General features: G+C 44.7%; 2 protein-coding genes across 7 annotated transcripts in view; one reads left to right on the top strand and one right to left on the bottom strand.

The window, feature by feature from the left end:
* Positions 1-16,742, bottom strand: part of LOC139555895 (uncharacterized) — a 21,171-nt gene extending 4,429 nt beyond the window's left edge. Inside the window, exons 1-5 of one of the 3 annotated variants that reach the window (XR_011671033.1) lie at positions 16,589-16,742; positions 16,245-16,320; positions 14,581-14,714; positions 14,021-14,268; positions 1-2,648 (exon numbers count right to left, since the gene is read on the bottom strand). The exon at positions 1-2,648 is cut by the window's left edge and continues 2,177 nt beyond it. Coding sequence is in view for 2 of the 3 variants with exons in the window: in XM_071369258.1 (XP_071225359.1) it covers positions 2,235-2,648; positions 14,021-14,259 (653 nt within the window). In the remaining variant the exon portion in view is untranslated. The remainder of the gene's footprint in view (positions 2,649-14,020; positions 14,269-14,580; positions 14,715-16,244; positions 16,321-16,588) is intronic. The other 2 variants (XM_071369258.1, XM_071369259.1) reach the window with 2 other exon arrangements.
* Positions 16,738-19,498, top strand: part of LOC139555893 (kinesin-like protein KIF13B) — a 73,907-nt gene continuing 71,146 nt past the window's right edge. For all 4 annotated transcript variants that reach the window (XM_071369257.1, XM_071369255.1, XM_071369256.1 and 1 more), the window contains exons 1-4: positions 16,738-17,171; positions 17,328-17,425; positions 17,775-17,860; positions 18,095-18,188. In XM_071369257.1, the coding sequence (XP_071225358.1) occupies positions 17,794-17,860; positions 18,095-18,188 (161 nt within the window). In that variant the 5' untranslated portion in view covers positions 16,738-17,171; positions 17,328-17,425; positions 17,775-17,793. The remainder of the gene's footprint in view (positions 17,172-17,327; positions 17,426-17,774; positions 17,861-18,094; positions 18,189-19,498) is intronic.

Below are 19,498 nucleotides of genomic sequence, written 5' to 3'. Positions count from 1 at the left end.
GTAACCATGATTGACAGAGGAAGAACAATGATTCTAAGCACCACCCTCCTTTTGAAGCTTCCAGTCTGTTATTCGAACTCAATCAGCATGACAGAGTGATCTCCAGCCTTGTCCTCGTCAACACTCACACCTGCAATCACTGACATGTCAGCTGGTCCTTTTGTGGCACGGCTGAAAAGCAATGGAAATGTTTTTTGTGGATTCAGTTCATTTGCATGGCAAAGAGGGACTTTGCAATTAATTGCAATTCATCTGATCACTCTTCATAACATTCTGGAGTATATGCAAATTGCCATCATACAAACTGAGGCAGCGGACTTTGTGAAAATTAATATTTGTGTCATTCTCAAAACTTTTGGCCACGACTGTAAGGTGGGTAATGCTCTTACTCGTGTCATCTAGTTCTTAAGAAAAGGATTTCTATTGGAAAAGGATTTCTGTTGCTACCAGGCAGCAACACTAAACAACGTTTTGGTAGCTATTTGAAAATGAACAAAGGAAGCAGACGTATAACAGAGGCTGTAGAAGAGAGGTCATTTTACACTAGCTGGCTCTGAATGGACTCCTAAACCTTTTCTCAATCACACTATTGTTGTGCCAAACCATCCTGTGCTGGCTTGCACAGATAAAAATTGTTCACTACCATAGCAACTATACACACGGTTCACTACCATAGCAACTATAGTGGATGAGTAACCAGGCTAGTGCAATACATCTCAACAGTGTGAAAACGATGTTCACACACTGAACAGAGCACACAACCGCACACCGAACAGAGCAGAGGAGAGGAGGGCGTAGTAGTGAAGCCTCACGCAGATTGTCTGGCCTGCTACGGTTTCACGCCAACCGGTAACGATCTACCCCAATAAAATCACTGTAAAATGACTCTTCTCTGTAAAGTGAAGCTATGAGTCACCACAGGCTGACTGGCTGGCAGAAGGACTACCTGGTTCATAAGAACGGGAAACAGACCGAGTGTCCCAAGTGGGACCCTATCCCCTATGTAGGGCCCATAGGGCCCTGGTTAAAGTAGTGCACTAAATAGGGAACCATTTGGGATGCAGACAGAGATGGAGAATCACACCGATGGGTTGGGTCCAGTCAACATGCTGTGGAACAATTAGCTACCATACATACAAAAACGAAATGGAGCTCTTTCTTTAAAAAAATAAAAATTAAATCTGGGACAGACAACTGAAGGAGGGGCAGTTCTGCTGAAATATAAAAAATACAGTATCCATGTGCAAATATGTTCACATCATTTTTTTTTACAAATCCTGACAAACTACATCATCCTCTCTAGTCAAACTCTTTTCTTATATACACTGAGTATTTCAAACATTAGGAACACTGTCCTAATATTGAGTTGGACCCCCCCCCCCTATTTTTGCCCTCAGAAACGCCTCAATTCATCGAGGTATGGACTCTACAATGTGTCGAAAGCGTTCCACAGGGATGCTGGCCCATGTTGACTCCACAGGGATGCTGGCCCATGTTGACTCCACAGGGATGCTGGCCCATGTTGACTCCACAGGGATGCTGGCCCATGTTGACTCCACAGGGATGCTGGCCCATGTTGACTCCACAGGGATGCTGGCCCATGTTGACTCCACAGGGATGCTGGCCCATGTTGACTCCACAGGGATGCTGGCCCATGTTGACTCCACAGGGATGCTGGCCCATGTTGACTCCAATGCTTCCCACCGTTGTGTCAAGTTGTCTGGATGTCCTTTGATACACACAGGAAACTGTTGAGCGTGAAGAATTTACAACGCTGGTGGGTTTTTGACACAAACCGGTGGGCCTGGCACCTACTACCATACGCTGTTCAGAGGCACCTAAAGCTTTTGCCATTCACCCTCTGAATGTCACACATACACAACCCATGTCTCAAATTGCCTCAAGGCTTAAAAATCCTTCTTTAACCTGTCTCTTCCCATTCATCTACACTGATTGAAGTGGATTTAACAAGTGACATCAATAAGGGATCATATCTTTCACCTGGATTCAACTGGTCAGTCTATGTCATGCAACAAGCAGGTGTTCTTAAATGTTTTATACACTCAGGTGTAGATACTGCTCCACATCCCGCTGTGTGTGTGTGTGTGTGTGTGTGTGTGAGAGACTCACTATGAACTGCTGGATGTCTCTCTCCATACCAACGTTAGGAAGGTCAGGCATCATGTAAGACACCACCTTGAAACCTGCGTCTTTGGAGAAGTGGAAGAACTCACACACTGCCCTCACCGCGTGACCTCTGGACGGACGGACACACACCGCCCTCGCCGTGTGACCTCTGGACGGACGGACACACACCGCCCTCGCCGTGTGACCTCTGGACGGACGGACACACACCGCCCTCGCCGTGTGACCTCTGGACGGACGGACACACACCGCCCTCGCCGTGTGACCTCTGGACGGACGGACACACACCGCCCTCGCCGTGTGACCTCTGGACGGACGGACACACACCGCCCTCGCCGTGTGACCTCTGGACGGACGGACACACACCGCCCTCGCCGTGTGACCTCTGGACGGACGGACACACACCGCCCTCGCCGTGTGACCTCTGGACGGACGGACACACACCGCCCTCGCCGTGTGACCTCTGGAACGGACGGACACACACCGCCCTCGCCGTGTGACCTCTGGACGGACGGACACACACAAAAATATACATGGTGAACATGTAACACACCCCCCTCACAATCACTATGATGATCACAAAACAGATTACATGGTGAGCTTGTAACAGACGCATTACACACAACATTGTGTTGACAAATAACCAGTGGATATGAGTAACACTACTGACAAATAACCAGTGGCTATGAGTAACACTACTGACAAATAACCAGTGGATATGAGTAACACTACTGACAAATAACCAGTGGCTATGAGTAACACTACTGACAAATAACCAGTGGATATGAGTAACACTACTGACAAATAACCAGTGGCTATGAGTAACACTACTGACAAATAACCAGTGGATATGAGTAACACTACTGACAAATAACCAGTGGATATGAGTAACACTACTGACAAATAACCAGTGGCTATGAGTAACACTACTGACAAATAACCAGTGGCTATGAGTAACACTACTGACAAATAACCAGTGGATATGAGTAACACTACTGACAAATAACCAGTGGATATGAGTAACACTACTGACAAATAACCAGTGGATATGAGAAACACTACTGACAAATAACCAGTGGCTATGAGTAACACTACTGACAAATAACCAGTGGATATGAGTAACACTACTGACAAATAACCAGTGGATATGAGAAACACTACTGACAAATAACCAGTGGCTATGAGTAACACCACTGACATACAGCGCATTCGGGAAAATATTCATATTCTTCCCTTTTTCCACATTGTTACGTTACAGCCTTATTCTAAAATGGATTAAATCATTTCCCCCCCCCGCTCATCACACAATACCCCATAATGTCAAAATGACAACAGGTTTAGACATTTTTGCAAATTCATTAAAAATATAACAGAAATACCTTATTTACATAAGTATTCGGACCCTTTGCTATGAGATTTGAAATTGAGCTCAGGTGCATCCTGTTTCCATTGATCATCCTTGAGATGTTTCTACAACTTCATTGGGGTCCACCTGTGGTCAATTCAATTGATTGGACATGATTTGGAAAGGCACACACCTGTCTATATAAGGTCCCACAGTTGACAGTGCATGTTGGAGCAAAAACAAGGCCATGAGGTCGAAGGAATTGTCCGTAGAGCTCCGAGACAGGATTGTGTCGAGGCACAGATCTGGGGAAGGGTACCAAAACATTTCTGCAGCATTGAAGGTCCCCAAGAACACAGTGGCCTCCATCATTCTTAAATGGAAGAAGTTTGGAATCACTAAGACTCTTCCTAGAGCTGGCCACAAGGCCAAACTGAGCAATCAGGGGGAGAAGGGCCTTGAACACGGAGGAGACCAAGAACCCGGTGGTCACTCTGACAGAGTTCCACTGTGGAGATTGGAGAACCTTCCAGAAGGAAATCCATCTCTGCAGCACTCCACCAATCAGGCCTTTATGGTAGTGGCCAGACGGAAGCCACTAATCAGTAAAAGGCACATGACAGCCCACTTGGAGTTTGCCAAAAGGCACCTAAAGCCTCTCAGACCATAAATAAACAAGATTCTTTGGTCTGATGAAACCAAGATTGAACTCTTTGGCCTGAATGCCAAGCGTCACGTCTCTAGGAAACCTGGCACGGTGAATCATGGTGGTGGCAACATCATGCTGTGGGGATGTTTTTCAGCAGCAGGGACTGGTCAGGATCGAGGGAAAGATAAACGGTGCAAAGTACAGAGAGATCCTTGATGAGGTCCTGAGTGCTCTGGAGCAGGTTCTCAGACTGGGGCGAAGGTTCACCTTCCAACAGGACAACTACCCTAAGCACAGAACTAAGACAACGCAGGAGTGGCTTCGGGACAAGTCTCTGAAGGCTTGAGAAAGCCTCAGGTAGCTTACGCCAGGCGCACTCCAGGAATGTAATTCTAAGTTACAATTAAAAACTAAAAAACGTACTTACGTGTCCGGAGTCATCAATCTAAGAAGCATCTTAAGATACTACAGCTGCCAAAAGGTGTTTGAACAAAGTACTGAGTAAAGGGTCTGAATATGCTTACAGAAATGTGATATTTCAGTTGTTTCTGAACCTGTTTTTGCTTCGTGATGATGGGGTATTGTGTGTAGATTGATGAGGGAAAAAAAAAAAGTTAATACAACATGTGGATAAAGTCAAGGGGTCTGAATACTTTCCAAATGCACCGTATAACCAGTGGCTAAGACTAACATATACATGATCCATTTTAGTCACTAAGCAGACGCTCTTATCCAGTGTGAGTTAAAGTAGGGGGTTCATACGTTTTTCATACTCCCCCCCCATACTGGTCCCCCGCGGGAATCGAACCCACAACCCTTGCGTTGAAAGTGCCATGCTTTACCAACTGAGCCACACGGGACCAGTAGCTATGACGACTGACATACGAGTCATGACTAAACAACATATGATTAGTAGCTATGACTCCATTCCAACTTTGAGTCTCTGCCCCTTGGATCAAATACACATTTTATTCATCACATGCTTGGTCAAACAACAGATGTAGACTAACAGTGAAATGTTTACTTACAGGCCCTTCCCAACAATACAGAGAGAAACAGAAGAGAAAAATAACACACAATGACTAATAATAACTTGTCTATATACACAGAGTACCAGTACTGAGTCCATGTCCACGGGTACTTCTTTATTTCACCTTTATTTAACCAGGTAGGCTAGTTGAGAACAAGTTCTCATTTATAACTGCGACCTGGACAAGATAAAGCAATTTGACACATACAACACAGAGTTACACATGGAATAAACAAAACACAGTCAATAATACAGTAAAAAAAAAAAAAAAAAAAAAAAAGTCTATATACAGTGAGAGCAAATGAGGTAAGATAAGAGAGTTAAGGCAATAAATCGGCCATGGTGGCGAAGTAATTACAATATAGCAATTAAACACTGGAGTGATTTATGTGCAGAAGATGAATGTGCAAGTAGAGATACTGGGGTGCAAAGGGGCAAGATAAATAAATATATAAATACAGTATGGGGATGAGGTAGTTGGATGGGCTGTTTACAGATGGGCTATGTACAGGTGTAGTGATCTGTGAGCTGCTCTGACAGCTGGTGCTTAAAGCTAGTGAGGGAGATATGAGTCTCCAGCTTCAGTGATTTTTGCAGTTCGTTCCAGTCATTGGCAGCAGAGAACTGGAAGGAAAGACGACCAAAGGAGGAATTGGCTTTGGGGGTGACCAGTGAGATAAACCTGCTGGAGCGTGTGCTACGAGTGGGTGCTGCTATGGTGACCAGTGAGCTGAGATAAGGCGGGGCTTTACCTAGCAGAGACTTGTAGATAACCTGTAGCCAGTGGGTTTGGCAACGAGTATGAAGCGAGGGCCAGCCAACGAGAGCATACAGATCGCAGTGGTGGTAGTATATGGGGCTTTGGTGACAAGACGGATTGCACTGTGATAGACAGCATCCAATTTGTTGAGTAGAGTGTTGGAGGCTATTTTATAGATGACATCGCCGAAGTCGAGGATCAGTAGGATGGTCAGTTTTACGAGGGTATGTTTGGCAGCATGAGTGAAGGAGGCTTTGTTGCAATATAGGAAGCCGATTCTAGATGTAATTTTGGATTGGAGATGCTTAATGTGAGACTGGTCTGGTTAGACTGTCAACTCTCCTTCCAATAGGTATTTGTAGTTGTCCACATATTCTAAGTCAGAACCGTCCAGAGTAGTGATGCTAGACGGGCGGGCAGGTGCGGGCAGGGATCGGTTCAATAGCATGCATTTAGTTTTACTTGCATTTAAGAGTAGTTGGAGGCCATGGAAGGAGAGTTGTATGGCATTGAAGCTCGTCTGGAGGTTTTGTTAACACAGTGTACAAAGAGGGGCCAGAAGTATACAGAATGGTGACGTCTGCGTAGAGGTGGATCAGAGAATCACCAGCAGCAAGAGCAACATTGATGTATACAGAGAAGAGACTCGGCCCGAGAATTGAACCCTGTGGCACCCCCATTGAGACTGCCAGAGGTCCGGACAACAGGCCCTCCGATTTGACACAATGAACTCTATCAGAGAAGTAGTTGGTGAACCAGGCGAGGCAATCATTTGAGAAACCAAGGCTGTCGAGTCTGCCAATAAGAATGTGGTGATTGACAGAGTCGAAAGCCTTGGCCAGGTCGATAAATACGGCTGCACAGTAATGTCTTGTCGATGGCGGTTATGATATTGTTTAGGACCTTGAGCGTGGCTGAGTTGCACCCATGACCAGGTCTGAAACCAGATTGCATAGCGGCGAAGGTACGGTGGGATTCGAAATGGTCGGTAATCTGTTTGTTAACTTGGCTTTTCGAAGACCTTAGAAATGCAGGGCAGGATAGATATAGGTCTGTAGCAGTTTGGGTCTAGAGTGTCTCCCCCTTTGAAGAGGGGGATGACCGCGGCAGCGTTCCAATCTCAGAAGATACGAAAGAGAGGGTGAACAGGCTAGTAAAAGGGGTTGCAACAATTTCGGCAGATACATCTAGAAAGAGAGGGTCCAGATTGTCTAGCCTGGCTGATTTGTAGGGGTCCAGATTTTGCAGCTCTTTCAGAACATCAGCTATCTGGATTTGGGTGAAGGAGAAGTGGGGGAGGCTTGGGCGGGTTGCTGTGGAGGGTGCCAGGCAGTTGACCGGGGTAGGGGGTAGCCAGGTGGAAAGCATGGCCAGCCGTAGAGAAATGCTGATTGAAATTCTCAATTATAGTGGACTTATCGGTGGTGACAGTGTTTCCTAGCCTCAGAGCAGTGGGCAGCTGGGAGGAGGTGCTCTTATTCTCCATGGACTTTACAGTGTCCCAGAACTTTTTGGAGTTTGTACTACAGGATGCAAACTTCTGTTTGAAAAAAGAAAAAGCTAGCCTTTGCTCTTCTAACTGCCTGTGCATATTTGTTCCTAACTTCCCTGAAAAGTTGCATATCACGGGGGCTGTTCGATGCTAATGCAGAACGCCACAGGATGTTTTTGTGCTGGTCAAGGGCAGACAGGTCTATTCCTAGTTTTTTTTTTTTATTGAATGGGGCATGCTTATTTAAGATGGTGAGGAAGGCACTTTTAAAGAATAACCAGGCATCCTCTACTGACGGGATGAGGTCAAGGTCATTCCGGATACCCCGGCCAGGTCGATTAGAAAGGCCTGCTCGCAGAAGTAGGTACGAGGTAGATATGTACATATAGGTAGAGGTAACTAGGCAACAGGATAGATAATAAACAATAACAGCAGTATACTGTAGGTAGGGGTAAAGTGACTAGGCAACAGGATAGATAATAAACAATAACAGCAGCGTATGTGATGAGCCAAAACAGTCAGTGCAGATAGTTAAATAGTTAGCTACCCGGACTAACTATTTAGCAGTCTTATGGCTTGGGGGTAGAAGCTGTTCAGTGCCAATCCTGTTGGTGACAAACTTGGTGCGTCGGTACCGCTTGCCGTGCAATAGCAGAGAGAACAGTCCATGACTTCGGTGGCTGGAGTCTTTGACCATTTTTAGGGTCTTGCTCTGACACCGCCTGGTATAGAGGTCCTGGATGACAGGGAGCTCGGCACAGAGGAACTTGAAGCTCTCAACACGCTCCACTACAGCCATGTCTATGTGGTTGGGGGCGTGCTCGGCCCTCCATTTCCTGTAGTCCACGATCTGCTACTTGGGCTTACTGTCGTTGAGGAAGAGGTCGTTGTCCTGGAAACACACTGCCAGTTCTCTGACCTCCTCCCTATAGACTGTCTCGTCATTGTCGGTAATCAGGCCGACCACTGATGTGTCGTCAGCAAACTTAATGACGGTGTTGAAGTCGTGCTTGGCCACGTAGTCATGGGTGAAGAGGGAGTACAGGAGGGGACTAAGCAAATACCCCTGAGGGGCCCTCCATGTTGAGGGTCACCTTGGCGGATGAGTTGTAGCCTACCCTCACCACCTGGAGACGGCCCGTCAAGAAGTCCAGGATCCAGTTGCAGAGGGAGGTGTTTAGTCCCAGGGTCCTTAGCTTAGCGATGAGCTTTGAGGGCACTATGGTGTTGAACACTGAGCTGTAGTCAATGAACAGCATTCTTACATAGGTGCTCCTTTTGTCCAGGTGGGAAAGGGCAGTGTGGAGTGCAATAGAGATTGCATCATCTGTGGATCTGTTGGGGCAGTATGTGAATTAGAGTGGGTTGAGGGTGTCTGGGATGATGGTGATTAATGTTTAGAGTTAGACTAAAGACATATCACTAGCAGTCGCTATGACGACTCCGTTCAAAACCCCCTCCTGACCCTTAACCTCTGCCCTCTGACCTGTTGGTGTCCCGTGCTACGTCCTCGTAGACGCTCTGAACCCCCATCTCCAGCCGGGTACAGCCGTACCCCAGCATGTCACTGAGGTGTCTCTTCAGACAGTAGTCAGGACGCGTGTCGATGGTGATGCCCACACACTGTGTTACTGCCCACACACTGTGTTACTGCCCACACACTGTGTTACTGCCCACACACACTGTGTTACTGCCCACACACACTGTGTTACTGCCCACACACTGTGTTACTGCCCACACACTGTGTTACTGCCCACACACTGTGTTACTGCCCACACACTGTGTTACTGCGTTCTGAGTACCTAAAACGAGGATAGAAGAAGGAGGAGAGGTCAGTCTTGCTGATACAAATAGAATCCAGTTCTATAGTACGACTGAACGGGTTCAGATTGAGGGTATGGGTAACGCGTCTAGCCTCCTACATCAACCTCTGTGTATGTATGGGGACGGCAGGTTAGAGCGTTGGGCTAGTAACCGAAACGTTGCTTGATTGAATCCCCGAGCTGACGAGGTAAAAATCTGTCGTTCTGCCCCCCTGAACAAGGCAGTTAACTGACTGTTCCTAGGCTGTAATTTTAAATAAGAATGTTCTTAACTGACTTGCCTAGTTAGATAAAGATAAAATAAAAAACTATATATATACACATGCATTTCAGAGGGGTTGGGATAAAGCAGAACCAAACTTCCTGTTTGACCTTGTGTACAATAAAGGAATCTTAAAAATGGGATTATACAGTTGAAGTCAGAAGTTTACATACACTTAGGTTGGAGTCATTAAAACTCATTTTTCAACCACTCAAAAAACTTTCTTGTTACCAAACTATAGTTTTGGCAAGTCGAGTTTGGACATCTACCTTGTGCATGACACAGGTAATTTTTCCAACAATTGTTTACAGACAGATTATTTCACTGTATCACAATTCCAGTGGGTCAGAAGTTTACATACAGTAAGTTGACGGTGCCTTTAAACAGCTTTAAAATTCCAGAAATGTCATGGCTTTAGAAGCTTCTGATAGACTAAATGACATCATTTGAGTCAATTGGAGGTGCACCTGTGGATGTATTTCAAGGTCTACCTTCAAACTCAGTGCCTCATTGCTTGACATCATGGGAAAATCATAAGAAATCAGCCGAGACCTCAGAAAATAAATTGTAGATCTCCACAAGTCTGGTTCATCCTTGGGAGCAATTTCCAAATGCCTGAAGGTACCACGTCCATCTGTACAAACAATAGTACGCAAGTATAAACACCATGGGACCACGCAGCCGTCATACCGCTCAGGAAGGAGACGCGTTCTGTCTCCTAGAGATGAACATACTTTGGTGCAAAAAATGCAAATGAATCCCAGAACAACAGCAAAGGATCTTGTGAAGATGCTGGAGGAAACCGGAACAAAAGTATCTATATCCACAGTAAAACGAGTCCTATATCGACATAACCTGAAAGACCGCTCAGCAAGGAAGAAGCCACTGTTCCAAAACCACCATAAAAAAGCCATACTACGCTTTGCAACTGCACATGGGGGCAAAGATCGTACTTTTTGGAGAAATGTCCTTTGGTCTGATGAAACAAAAGTAGAACTGTTTGGCCATAATGACCATCGTTAGGAGGGAAAAGGGGGAGGCTTGCAAGCAGAAGAACACCATCCCAACCGTGAAGCACGGGGGTGGCAGCATCATGTTGTGGAGGTGCTTTGCTGCAGGAGGGACTGGTGCACTTCACAAAATAGATGGCATCATGAGGGAAGACAATTATGTGGATATATTGAAGCAACATCTCAAGACATCAGTCAGGAAGTTAAAGCTTGGTTGCAAATGTGAGTATGTAAACTTCTGACCCACTGGGAATGTGACGAAAGAAATAAAAGCTGAAATAAATCATTCTCTCTACTATTATTCTGACATTTCACATTCTTAAAATAAACTGGTGATCCCAATTGACTTAAAACAGGGGATTTTTACTCTGATTAAATGTCAGGAATTGTGAAAAACTGAGTTTAAATGTATTTGGTTAATGTGTATGTAAACTTCCGACTTCAACTGTAGATCTGCGATTACATTAGAGGCAACTTCGATCTCAAGAGCAAGTACCTGGACAACCCCACTCCATCAAGTCACTGGCAGGAAAATGTGGGACATAATAAATCACGTCAGAAAATGGAACAACAAAGTTACATTTTCTCCGTGTAACTTCAACCCCCTTGAAACTGTAAGAGCAAGGAGGGCAGATCCAGGATGTATTGAAACTGTAGGACCAAGGAGAGCAGATCTAGAATGTATTGAAACTGAAGGACCAAGGAGAGCAGATCCAGGATGTATTGAAACTGTAGGACCAAGGAGAGCAGATCTAGGATGTATTGAAACTGAAGGACCAATGAGAGCAGATCCAGGATGTATTGAAACTGCAGGACCAAGGAGGGCAGATCCAGGATGTATTGAAACTGTAGGACCAATGAGAGCAGATTCAGGATGTATTGAAACTGTAGGACCAATGAGAACAGATTCAGGATGTATTGAAACTGAAGGACCAAGGAGCAGATTCAGGATGTATTGAAACTGTAGGAGCAAGGAGAGCAGATTCAGGATGTATTGAAACTGAAGGACCACGGAGAGCAGATTCAGGATGTATTGAAACTGCAGGACCAAGGAGAGCAGATCCAGGATGTATTGAAACTGAAGGACCAAGGAGAGCAGATTCAGGATGTATTGAAACTGTAGGAGCAAGGAGAGCAGATTCAGGATGTATTGAAACTGAAGGACCACGGAGAACAGATTCAGGATGTATTGAAACTGCAGGACCAAGGAGAACAGATTCAGGATGTATTGAAACTGTAGGACCAATGAGAGCAGATTCAGGATGTATTGAAACTGCAGGACCAAGGAGAGCAGATCCAGGATGTATTGAAACTGTAGGACCAATGAGAGCAGATTCAGGATGTATTGAAACTGTAGGACCAATGAGAACAGATTCAGGATGTATTGAAACTGAAGGACCAAGGAGCAGATTCAGGATGTATTGAAACTGTAGGAGCAAGGAGAGCAGATTCAGGATGTATTGAAACTGCAGGACCAAGGAGAGCAGATCCAGGATGTATTGAAACTGTAGGACCAATGAGAGCAGATGCAGGATGTATTGAAACTGCAGGACCAAGGAGAGCAGATCCAGGATGTATTGAAACTGTAGGACCAAGGAGAGCAGATTTAGAATGTATTGAGGTTAGACATCTGCCTCTTCAGTCTGGCTGACATTTTCTCCACTTGGACAGGTTTGACAAGGATAAACAATCTAGATCCGTCATCAGGTTTGATGACCACAGTCATCATCTAGACCAGTCATCTCATATTCCTCCAACCTATTACTGGCAACACAATGTCCAGTCTAACAATCTGATGACCGACTTAAGACAATCACAGGAGTTAATGCTCCAGAGAACACATCCGATTGGCTGACAGTAGTCAATAAAAATGATATTATCTGAATGGCTATTTGCAGGTTAAATACTGAAGCTTTTCTCATCAAACGAACGGAGGCAGAGTGGGACTCGGAGAAACATGACTGCTTTATTACTGACACAAGCCAGTGAGCACACCTGCTTACACAGGCAGACAGGTGCAGACACAGGCAGGCAGGTGCAGACACATGCAGACACAGGCAGACAGGTGCAGACACATGCAGACAGGTGCAGACACATGCAGACAGGTGCAGACACATGCAGGTGCAGACAGCAGAGAAGAGCCTCCCACGTCTCAGCCTGATAAGCAGCCACAACAATTAGAGTAATCGTCTTAACGAACGTGCTGATAACACTGCTGGATGAGCAATACAGGAGCGCGGGCACACACACACACCTTATCAGCTACTAAGGAATAAATACCGACGAACAAGCCCTCAGGGTCCAGACCTCCATTCCTCTATCACATCCCTCAATCTTCTATTGATCTCCCAGGAGTCACACAAAACTTCTCCCTCCTACTGCAGAGTAAGGGCCAAAGCATTGAGTCATGTTGTAACTCCCAAAGACACACCAAGCCACAGGGGACAGTAGGGTGAACTTTATAATCCCTCTTCATAACTAAAACAAATATCAGATCCAAATGTACACTTCTTCATTTGTCTGATCGGTGAATAAGGTATAAGTATTTTGGCTGAAAAATAGATAAATATGTTCTACAACAGTGGTTCCCAAACTATGGGGCGCACCCCTTAGGTGGGGTGTGAGGGGTCGGCAGGGGGGCCCCCCCCAGACAAAATACAAAATACATTAAAAAAACGATTTAAAAAAAGGAACTGTGTCCGGCTTTAAATTTACTCTTGAAAGTTGTAATAGTAGAATGCATTAGGTATTAAATCATCAGTTCCTCTTATCATGTCAGTCATTACAGATCTTAGAGAGCTAATTATAACTTGTTAGAAAAGTCCAGATCAATTAGCCCATGTCAGCTAACGTTATTTTTTTTTAAATTTATTTTGGTTTTTAAGCACATAGATATTATTGTAAATTTGTTTAGTCACTCATATCAGATGAATACACACTAGACATAGCAAAATGTGTAGAATGGCAAGAAAATTAGCTTTAAAACTGCAACATATTCTTTGCACCTCATAACAAAATGTGTAGAACTGCAGGAAATAAGCTTTAAACTTGCAAAATTCTCTCCACCAACAACAGGGGTGTGAACAGTTAGTCATGAACTGCTTGTGCCAATAGAAATAGACATGGCGGTGAGGCGGACGCAGCACGAGCTCCATTTCAAACTAGAGACCAGCACCATCTAGTGGAACCAACTCACCATTACACTCCAGACAGTCACTATCTCACAGAGACCAGAGGGAGCATCGTAGGGTCTACTTTAGTAGTACCTGACAGCCTCTGCTAGCTTGTTAGGGGTTCGAGGCGTGTCCCGACAGGGGTTTACGAGGCGTGTCCCGACAGGGGTTTACGAGGCGTGTCCCGACAGGGGTTTACGAGGCGTGTCCCGACAGGGGTTTACGAGGCGTGTCCCGACAGGAGTTCGGGGGGGGGGCAGTATTACCTGACGGCCTCAGCTACGTTGTTAGAGGTGTGTTCTGACAGGGGTTCGGGGGGTGGCAGTATTACCTGACGGCCTCAGCTACGTTGTTAGAGGTGTGTCCCGACAGGGCGTCGTGGAGGTTCCTGATGAAGTCGTCTCTGTACTCCTCAGCCAGGGCCATGAAGCACTTCTGTAGCGTAAGCCATAATGGGAGCCCAAAAAAATGTGCCTTAACTAGAAGTGTGTGTAGGAATGTGTCACTGACCTGTTCCACTCGATGTCTGGTCTGCAGGTAGGGATCATAAGGTGCTCTGATGGCTCTCATAGATGTCGACTGACAGGGGAAAAAATTATAGAAGACTCAATACGATGCCTGAATAGCCCATAGGGAGCTGGTATAAATCAATAGGACACTGTGGCCAGAGTTGTTCTGGTCTCACTGAAGCTACATCATGAATGTACACACACACACAGAGATGTTTCCTGTGAAACTGATGTGAGGACAGCGATGGCGTTTACACATCACAGCCACTACAGCAAATCTGGACAAAGAGATACAAGTACACACGTTCCTTGTGTTGTCTTCAACTTAAATTTCAATTGTTAAATGCTTGTCTATTTTAAGTACACACACACGGGTACGTACCCCGCTGGCAGTGCGGATAGGCTTGGCCTTGAGTTTGGGCACCAGGGCACCAGGGTACTGGGGTGGAACAGCAGCTATGATGTCGACTAGCCTGGGCTGACAGACCACACTAAGCGGAGCACTTGTTCTTCACCCTGATAATGAAGTGTAAAGAAGAGTTTTAAAAAGAGGAAGTGTAAATCCATTCAGGGCTGTATTCATTAGCGCACAACTTAGCAAACCGTAGCAAAGCGTTTTTAAAAATCGGATACGAAAATTTGAGTTTCTATAGGACAAATTGTGGTAGGTGCCTCCCTGTTTCATCCCGTCTGTTTGGTTATTGGTGAATACACCTGGAACATCACAAGGTTGCAGCCAAGTCCGTTTGAGCTTAAGACAGGTTTCTGGCATGACATAAGGCTTTGTTTACTTGGTGGGTCACAAGACATCTCCCCCAGGGCGAGGTGGTGGACTGGGAGGTTTTAGATACAATACATGAACAGAAGTATGTGGACACTTGCTTGTCAAACATCTCATTCCAAAATCATGGACATTAATATGGAGTTGGTCCCCCCCTTTGCTGCTATAACAGCTTCCACTCTTCTGGGAAGGCTTTCCACTAGACGTTGGAACATTGGTGCAGGGATTTGCTCCAGCAAAGGTGTTTGTGGTTGAGGTCAGGGATCTGTGCAGACCAGTCAAGTTCTTCCACACCGATTTCAACAAACCATTTCTATATGGACCTCGCTTTGTGCATGGGGGCATTGTCATGCTGAAACAGTAAAGAACCTTCTCCAAACTCTTGCCACAAAGTTGGAAGCACAGAATTGTCTAGAATGTCATTGTATGCTGTAGCATTAAGATTTCCCTTCATTGGAACTAAGGGGCCCGAACCATGAAAAACATCCCCAGACCATTATTCCTCCTCCGCTAAACTTTACAGTTGGCACTATGCACTGGGGCAGGTAACGTTTTCCTGGCATCCACCAAACCCACAATCGTCCGTCGGACTGCCAGATGGTGAAGTGTGGTTCATCACTCCAGAGAACGTGTTTCCACTGCTCCAGAGTCCAATGGAGGTGAGCTTTACACCACTCCAGCCAACGCTTGGCATTGCGCATGGTGGTCTTAGGCTTGTGTGTAGCTGCTCAGCCATGGAAACCCCATTTCATGAAGCTCCCGACAAACAGTTATTCTGCTGACATTTCTTCCAGAGGCAGTTTGGAACACGATAGTGAGTGTAGCAACAGAGGACAGACAATTTTTATGTGCTACAGCATTCCTGTTCTGTGAGCTAGTATGGCCTACCGCTTCGCGGCTGAGCCGTTGTTGCTCCTAAACGTTTCCACTTCACAATAACAGCACATACAGTTGACCGGGGCAGCTCTAGCAGGCCAGAAATTTGACGAACTGACTTATTGGAAAGGTGGCATCCTATGAAGGTGCCACGTTGAAAGTCACTGAGCTCTTCAGTAAGGCCATTCTACTGTCAATGTTTGTCTATGGAGATTGCATGTCTGTGTGCTCGATTTGATACACCTTGTCAGCAACGAATCAACTCATTTGAAGGTGTGTCCATATACTTTTGTGTAGATAAGAATAGTAACCAATTACCAAAAAGCAGTTGACGGAAAGCTGTTGATTAAGGTTAGGTAGCTAACGTTTGGTTAGGTTGAGGTTCTTACTTGTTGAGGTTGACGTCTTTTCCTTCTTCATGCGCTTCGACCAGCTGCACATCGTCATCAGCTCTGCTCCGATCAGCTGTCAAAGTAGGTCGTTAACATTAGCTAGCTACCGTCACATAGCAACAACATAGATAAATAGCTAGCTCTTTTACATACTCAACCCATACCTAGTATTCTCACTTTTTATTAGTCTACAAAAATGGAGACAGGGTTGGTTGATTACATAGATATGCAGTTTGTCTTTGCTAGTTAGTTGAATTGTAAGTTAGCAGCATGGCTAATTTAGCAAACCAAAAGCAGAGAGAAGCATTTCTGAAATGTAGAGGATAGTTCCACACGCTTACTCTTTTTCTTTGGCTTCCCCATATCTTCGGTTACGTTAACACGCTCAATTCACAATATGAAACGCGTTATAAAGCTGACAATAACTTAGAGAAGGGAGAGAACTGTCAATTTTGTAAACAACACGCAATCACGCTTGCACGAGTCATGCCGTCCGCTGCTGGAAACTGTCGTAAAATAACAACACAGCGCTTATTTTTTTTATTCCCATAAATTCCCTGTCCATAAGAAAATAATGTAAAACGTTGGACGCTGTCTCTAAGGAAAATAGCTTTTGAAAAATGCTTCCGACATCAATAATTCTAATCTTTTCCCCCAACTTTTACTATAAATAGACAGTATAATTTCTGCAAAAACGTTAAGATAAAAATGATCTACAATAAATCAGGGAACTCTCGGAACAATTTATTCGTGACGATCAGTCCTTTGCGCAGATCTACAAGAGTGGGGCAATTTGTATCCCCACTAAATCCGGTTAAGGTTTCAGGACAGTTTAGGATGACTTCAGTGATCTCTACGGGCGATATAAGGAAGTGCAACAGGTGAAAAACTATTCATTCTCGCAATGCGCTGTCGTCGTTCCCGGTGAGTTTGCAACACTATGAGTGTAATTTGTGTTTATTGAGAATGTTTAATAATAGCAAGTACTCAAGACAACTTGCTATCTAAACTGTTTATATTTGTTGCTGGCAAATTGTTTTGTCCGTCAATGTCACCATATGCATGTTTGTTTTTACCAAGCTAACACGCAAGCTAGCCACGGAAGGTGCACTTCTGGAAGAGAACTCTGCCTGAATTTGGGAAGTTCGAGGAAGGGAGAAATAAGAATTATTCTCACGGTGAGTTGACAGCTTTCTCTGTCAGCTAAACTCTTTTTAGTTTTAACTATTTTTGTTGTTGTTGCGAGAGTTGGCTTTTCGGACAGCCTTCATTCCTTCTTGGGACGCACTGGATTGAATACAAAACGTACAGTAGTGTGTTTGTCTGTAGGGTTAGTTATAGTTGACTTTCTATATCTTCGTATGATTAAATAACCTGTGCTTTTTAGAGCTCAACCATTCGACGTTTGTACATTTTGTCAAGATGAAACTAATAGGTAGATACTAGAATGTATATCGAGAGGGATGTGGCACGATTCATACGTGTACAGTAATGTTATGCGTTATTAATGAATCTGATTCATTCCAGCAACAGAGAACCTGCCGCCATGGTCGACAACTTGAGTAACTCCAATGTAAAGGTCGCTGTTCGCCTCCGACCAATGAACAGAAGAGGTGAGTTCATAACACAAACCTTGTGACCAGTGCTTGCTTGACATGGACTGAAATAGCATGGCGCTTCACTATTAGAATCAAAAAAACTCCTCCTCTATTCATTATGTAAACATTAGGACATGTCGGTGTGGCTATGTTGAAGCATCCTGTGAATCATCAGCTATTCCTGGACCCATCACAACTGTTCTTGTTTACTGTTGTTGTATACTGCACGTCTTGTGTGTTGCCCACCAGAAAAGGATCTGAAGACTAAATGTGTGGTGGAGATGAACGGGAACCAGACCGTGTTGAATCCAGCTAGTCAGAACCTGAGCAAGGGAGACCCCAGGTAGGAACACACACACACACACACACACACACACACACAAACCTTTTCAGCGGGAGCTCCAGGAATGCTGCGGTCAGCTCAAGGTATGAGGACAGCGACAAGCAACGGCTCATTTTTTGGCAGCTATTAGATATCCCTATGGTTACGTTCTAATGTCTTGCCTACACTAGCTTACGACTTAGAATAAATGCCAGATGCAGTGAATAAGTATTTGCCCCTTTTCTCTACTTTTGCATATTTTTAATACAGAATGTTTTCACATCTTCAACCAAAACTTAATATTAGATAAAGGGAACCTGAGTGAACAAATAACACAACAATTACATACTTATTTCATGAACAAAGTTATCCAACACCCAATGCCCCTGTGTGAAAAAGTAATTACCCCGTTACACTCAATAACTGGTTGTACCACCTTTAGCTGCTATGACTCCAACCAAACACTTCCTGTAGTTGTTGATCAGTCTCTCACATCGCTGTGGAGTAATTCTGGCCCACTCTTCCATGTGCAGAACTACTGTAACTCAGCGACATTTGTGGGTTTTCAAGCATGAACTGCTCGTTTCAAGTCCTGCCGCGACAGCAAAGCAATCCCCAAACAATCACACTACCACCACCATGCTTGACCGTTGGTGTGAGGTTCTTACTGTAGAATGCAGTGTGTTTTTCGCCAGACATAATGGGATCCATGTCAGCGACGTGAGAGACGGATCAACAACTACAGGAAGCGTTTGCTTGCAGTCATTGCAGCTAAAGGTGGCACAAAGGGGAATTGGGTGTTTTTTATACTTATTTTATTATTTGTTCCCTCTATCTAATTAATATTAGATAGATTAAGGGAACCTGAGTGAACAAATAAGAAAATAAGTATAAAAAAGTTGGTTTTGGTTGAAGTTCTGATAGCAGTATCAAAAATAGAGAATCAGAAAGGGGGCAAATACTTTTTCAAGGCACTGGGAAGGGAAAGGGGGACAACTCGTCAGTTGTACAATTGAATGCCTTCAACTGAAATGTGTCTTTGGCTTTTAACCCAACCCCCTCTGAATCTGAGAAGTGTGGTTGGCTGCCAAAATCGACATCCACTGTACACGGCTTCATTGTAAGTGGTGTGATTGGTGTATATTGGAACAGAGGCTTGAGATGTCATGTTCTGCGTTGGGATTCTAGGGCGCTGGACTGGTCATGTCTCCTCTCGAGGTCATCCCTTATTATGATTACTAGCTTGTTGAAAAGTAACAAAATGGCTTTTTATCCCCAGAAGGTTCTTCAATTGCAGGAAGTTTTATAGGGAAAAAATAACTTTGTTTACT

Source organism: Salvelinus alpinus, chromosome 27 (genome assembly GCF_045679555.1).
Source record: "Salvelinus alpinus chromosome 27, SLU_Salpinus.1, whole genome shotgun sequence".
In the NCBI taxonomy this organism is placed as follows: domain Eukaryota; kingdom Metazoa; phylum Chordata; class Actinopteri; order Salmoniformes; family Salmonidae; genus Salvelinus; species Salvelinus alpinus.
The sequence above is the reverse complement of the archived record's forward strand: the minus strand, read 5'-3'. Positions and strand labels throughout refer to the sequence as shown.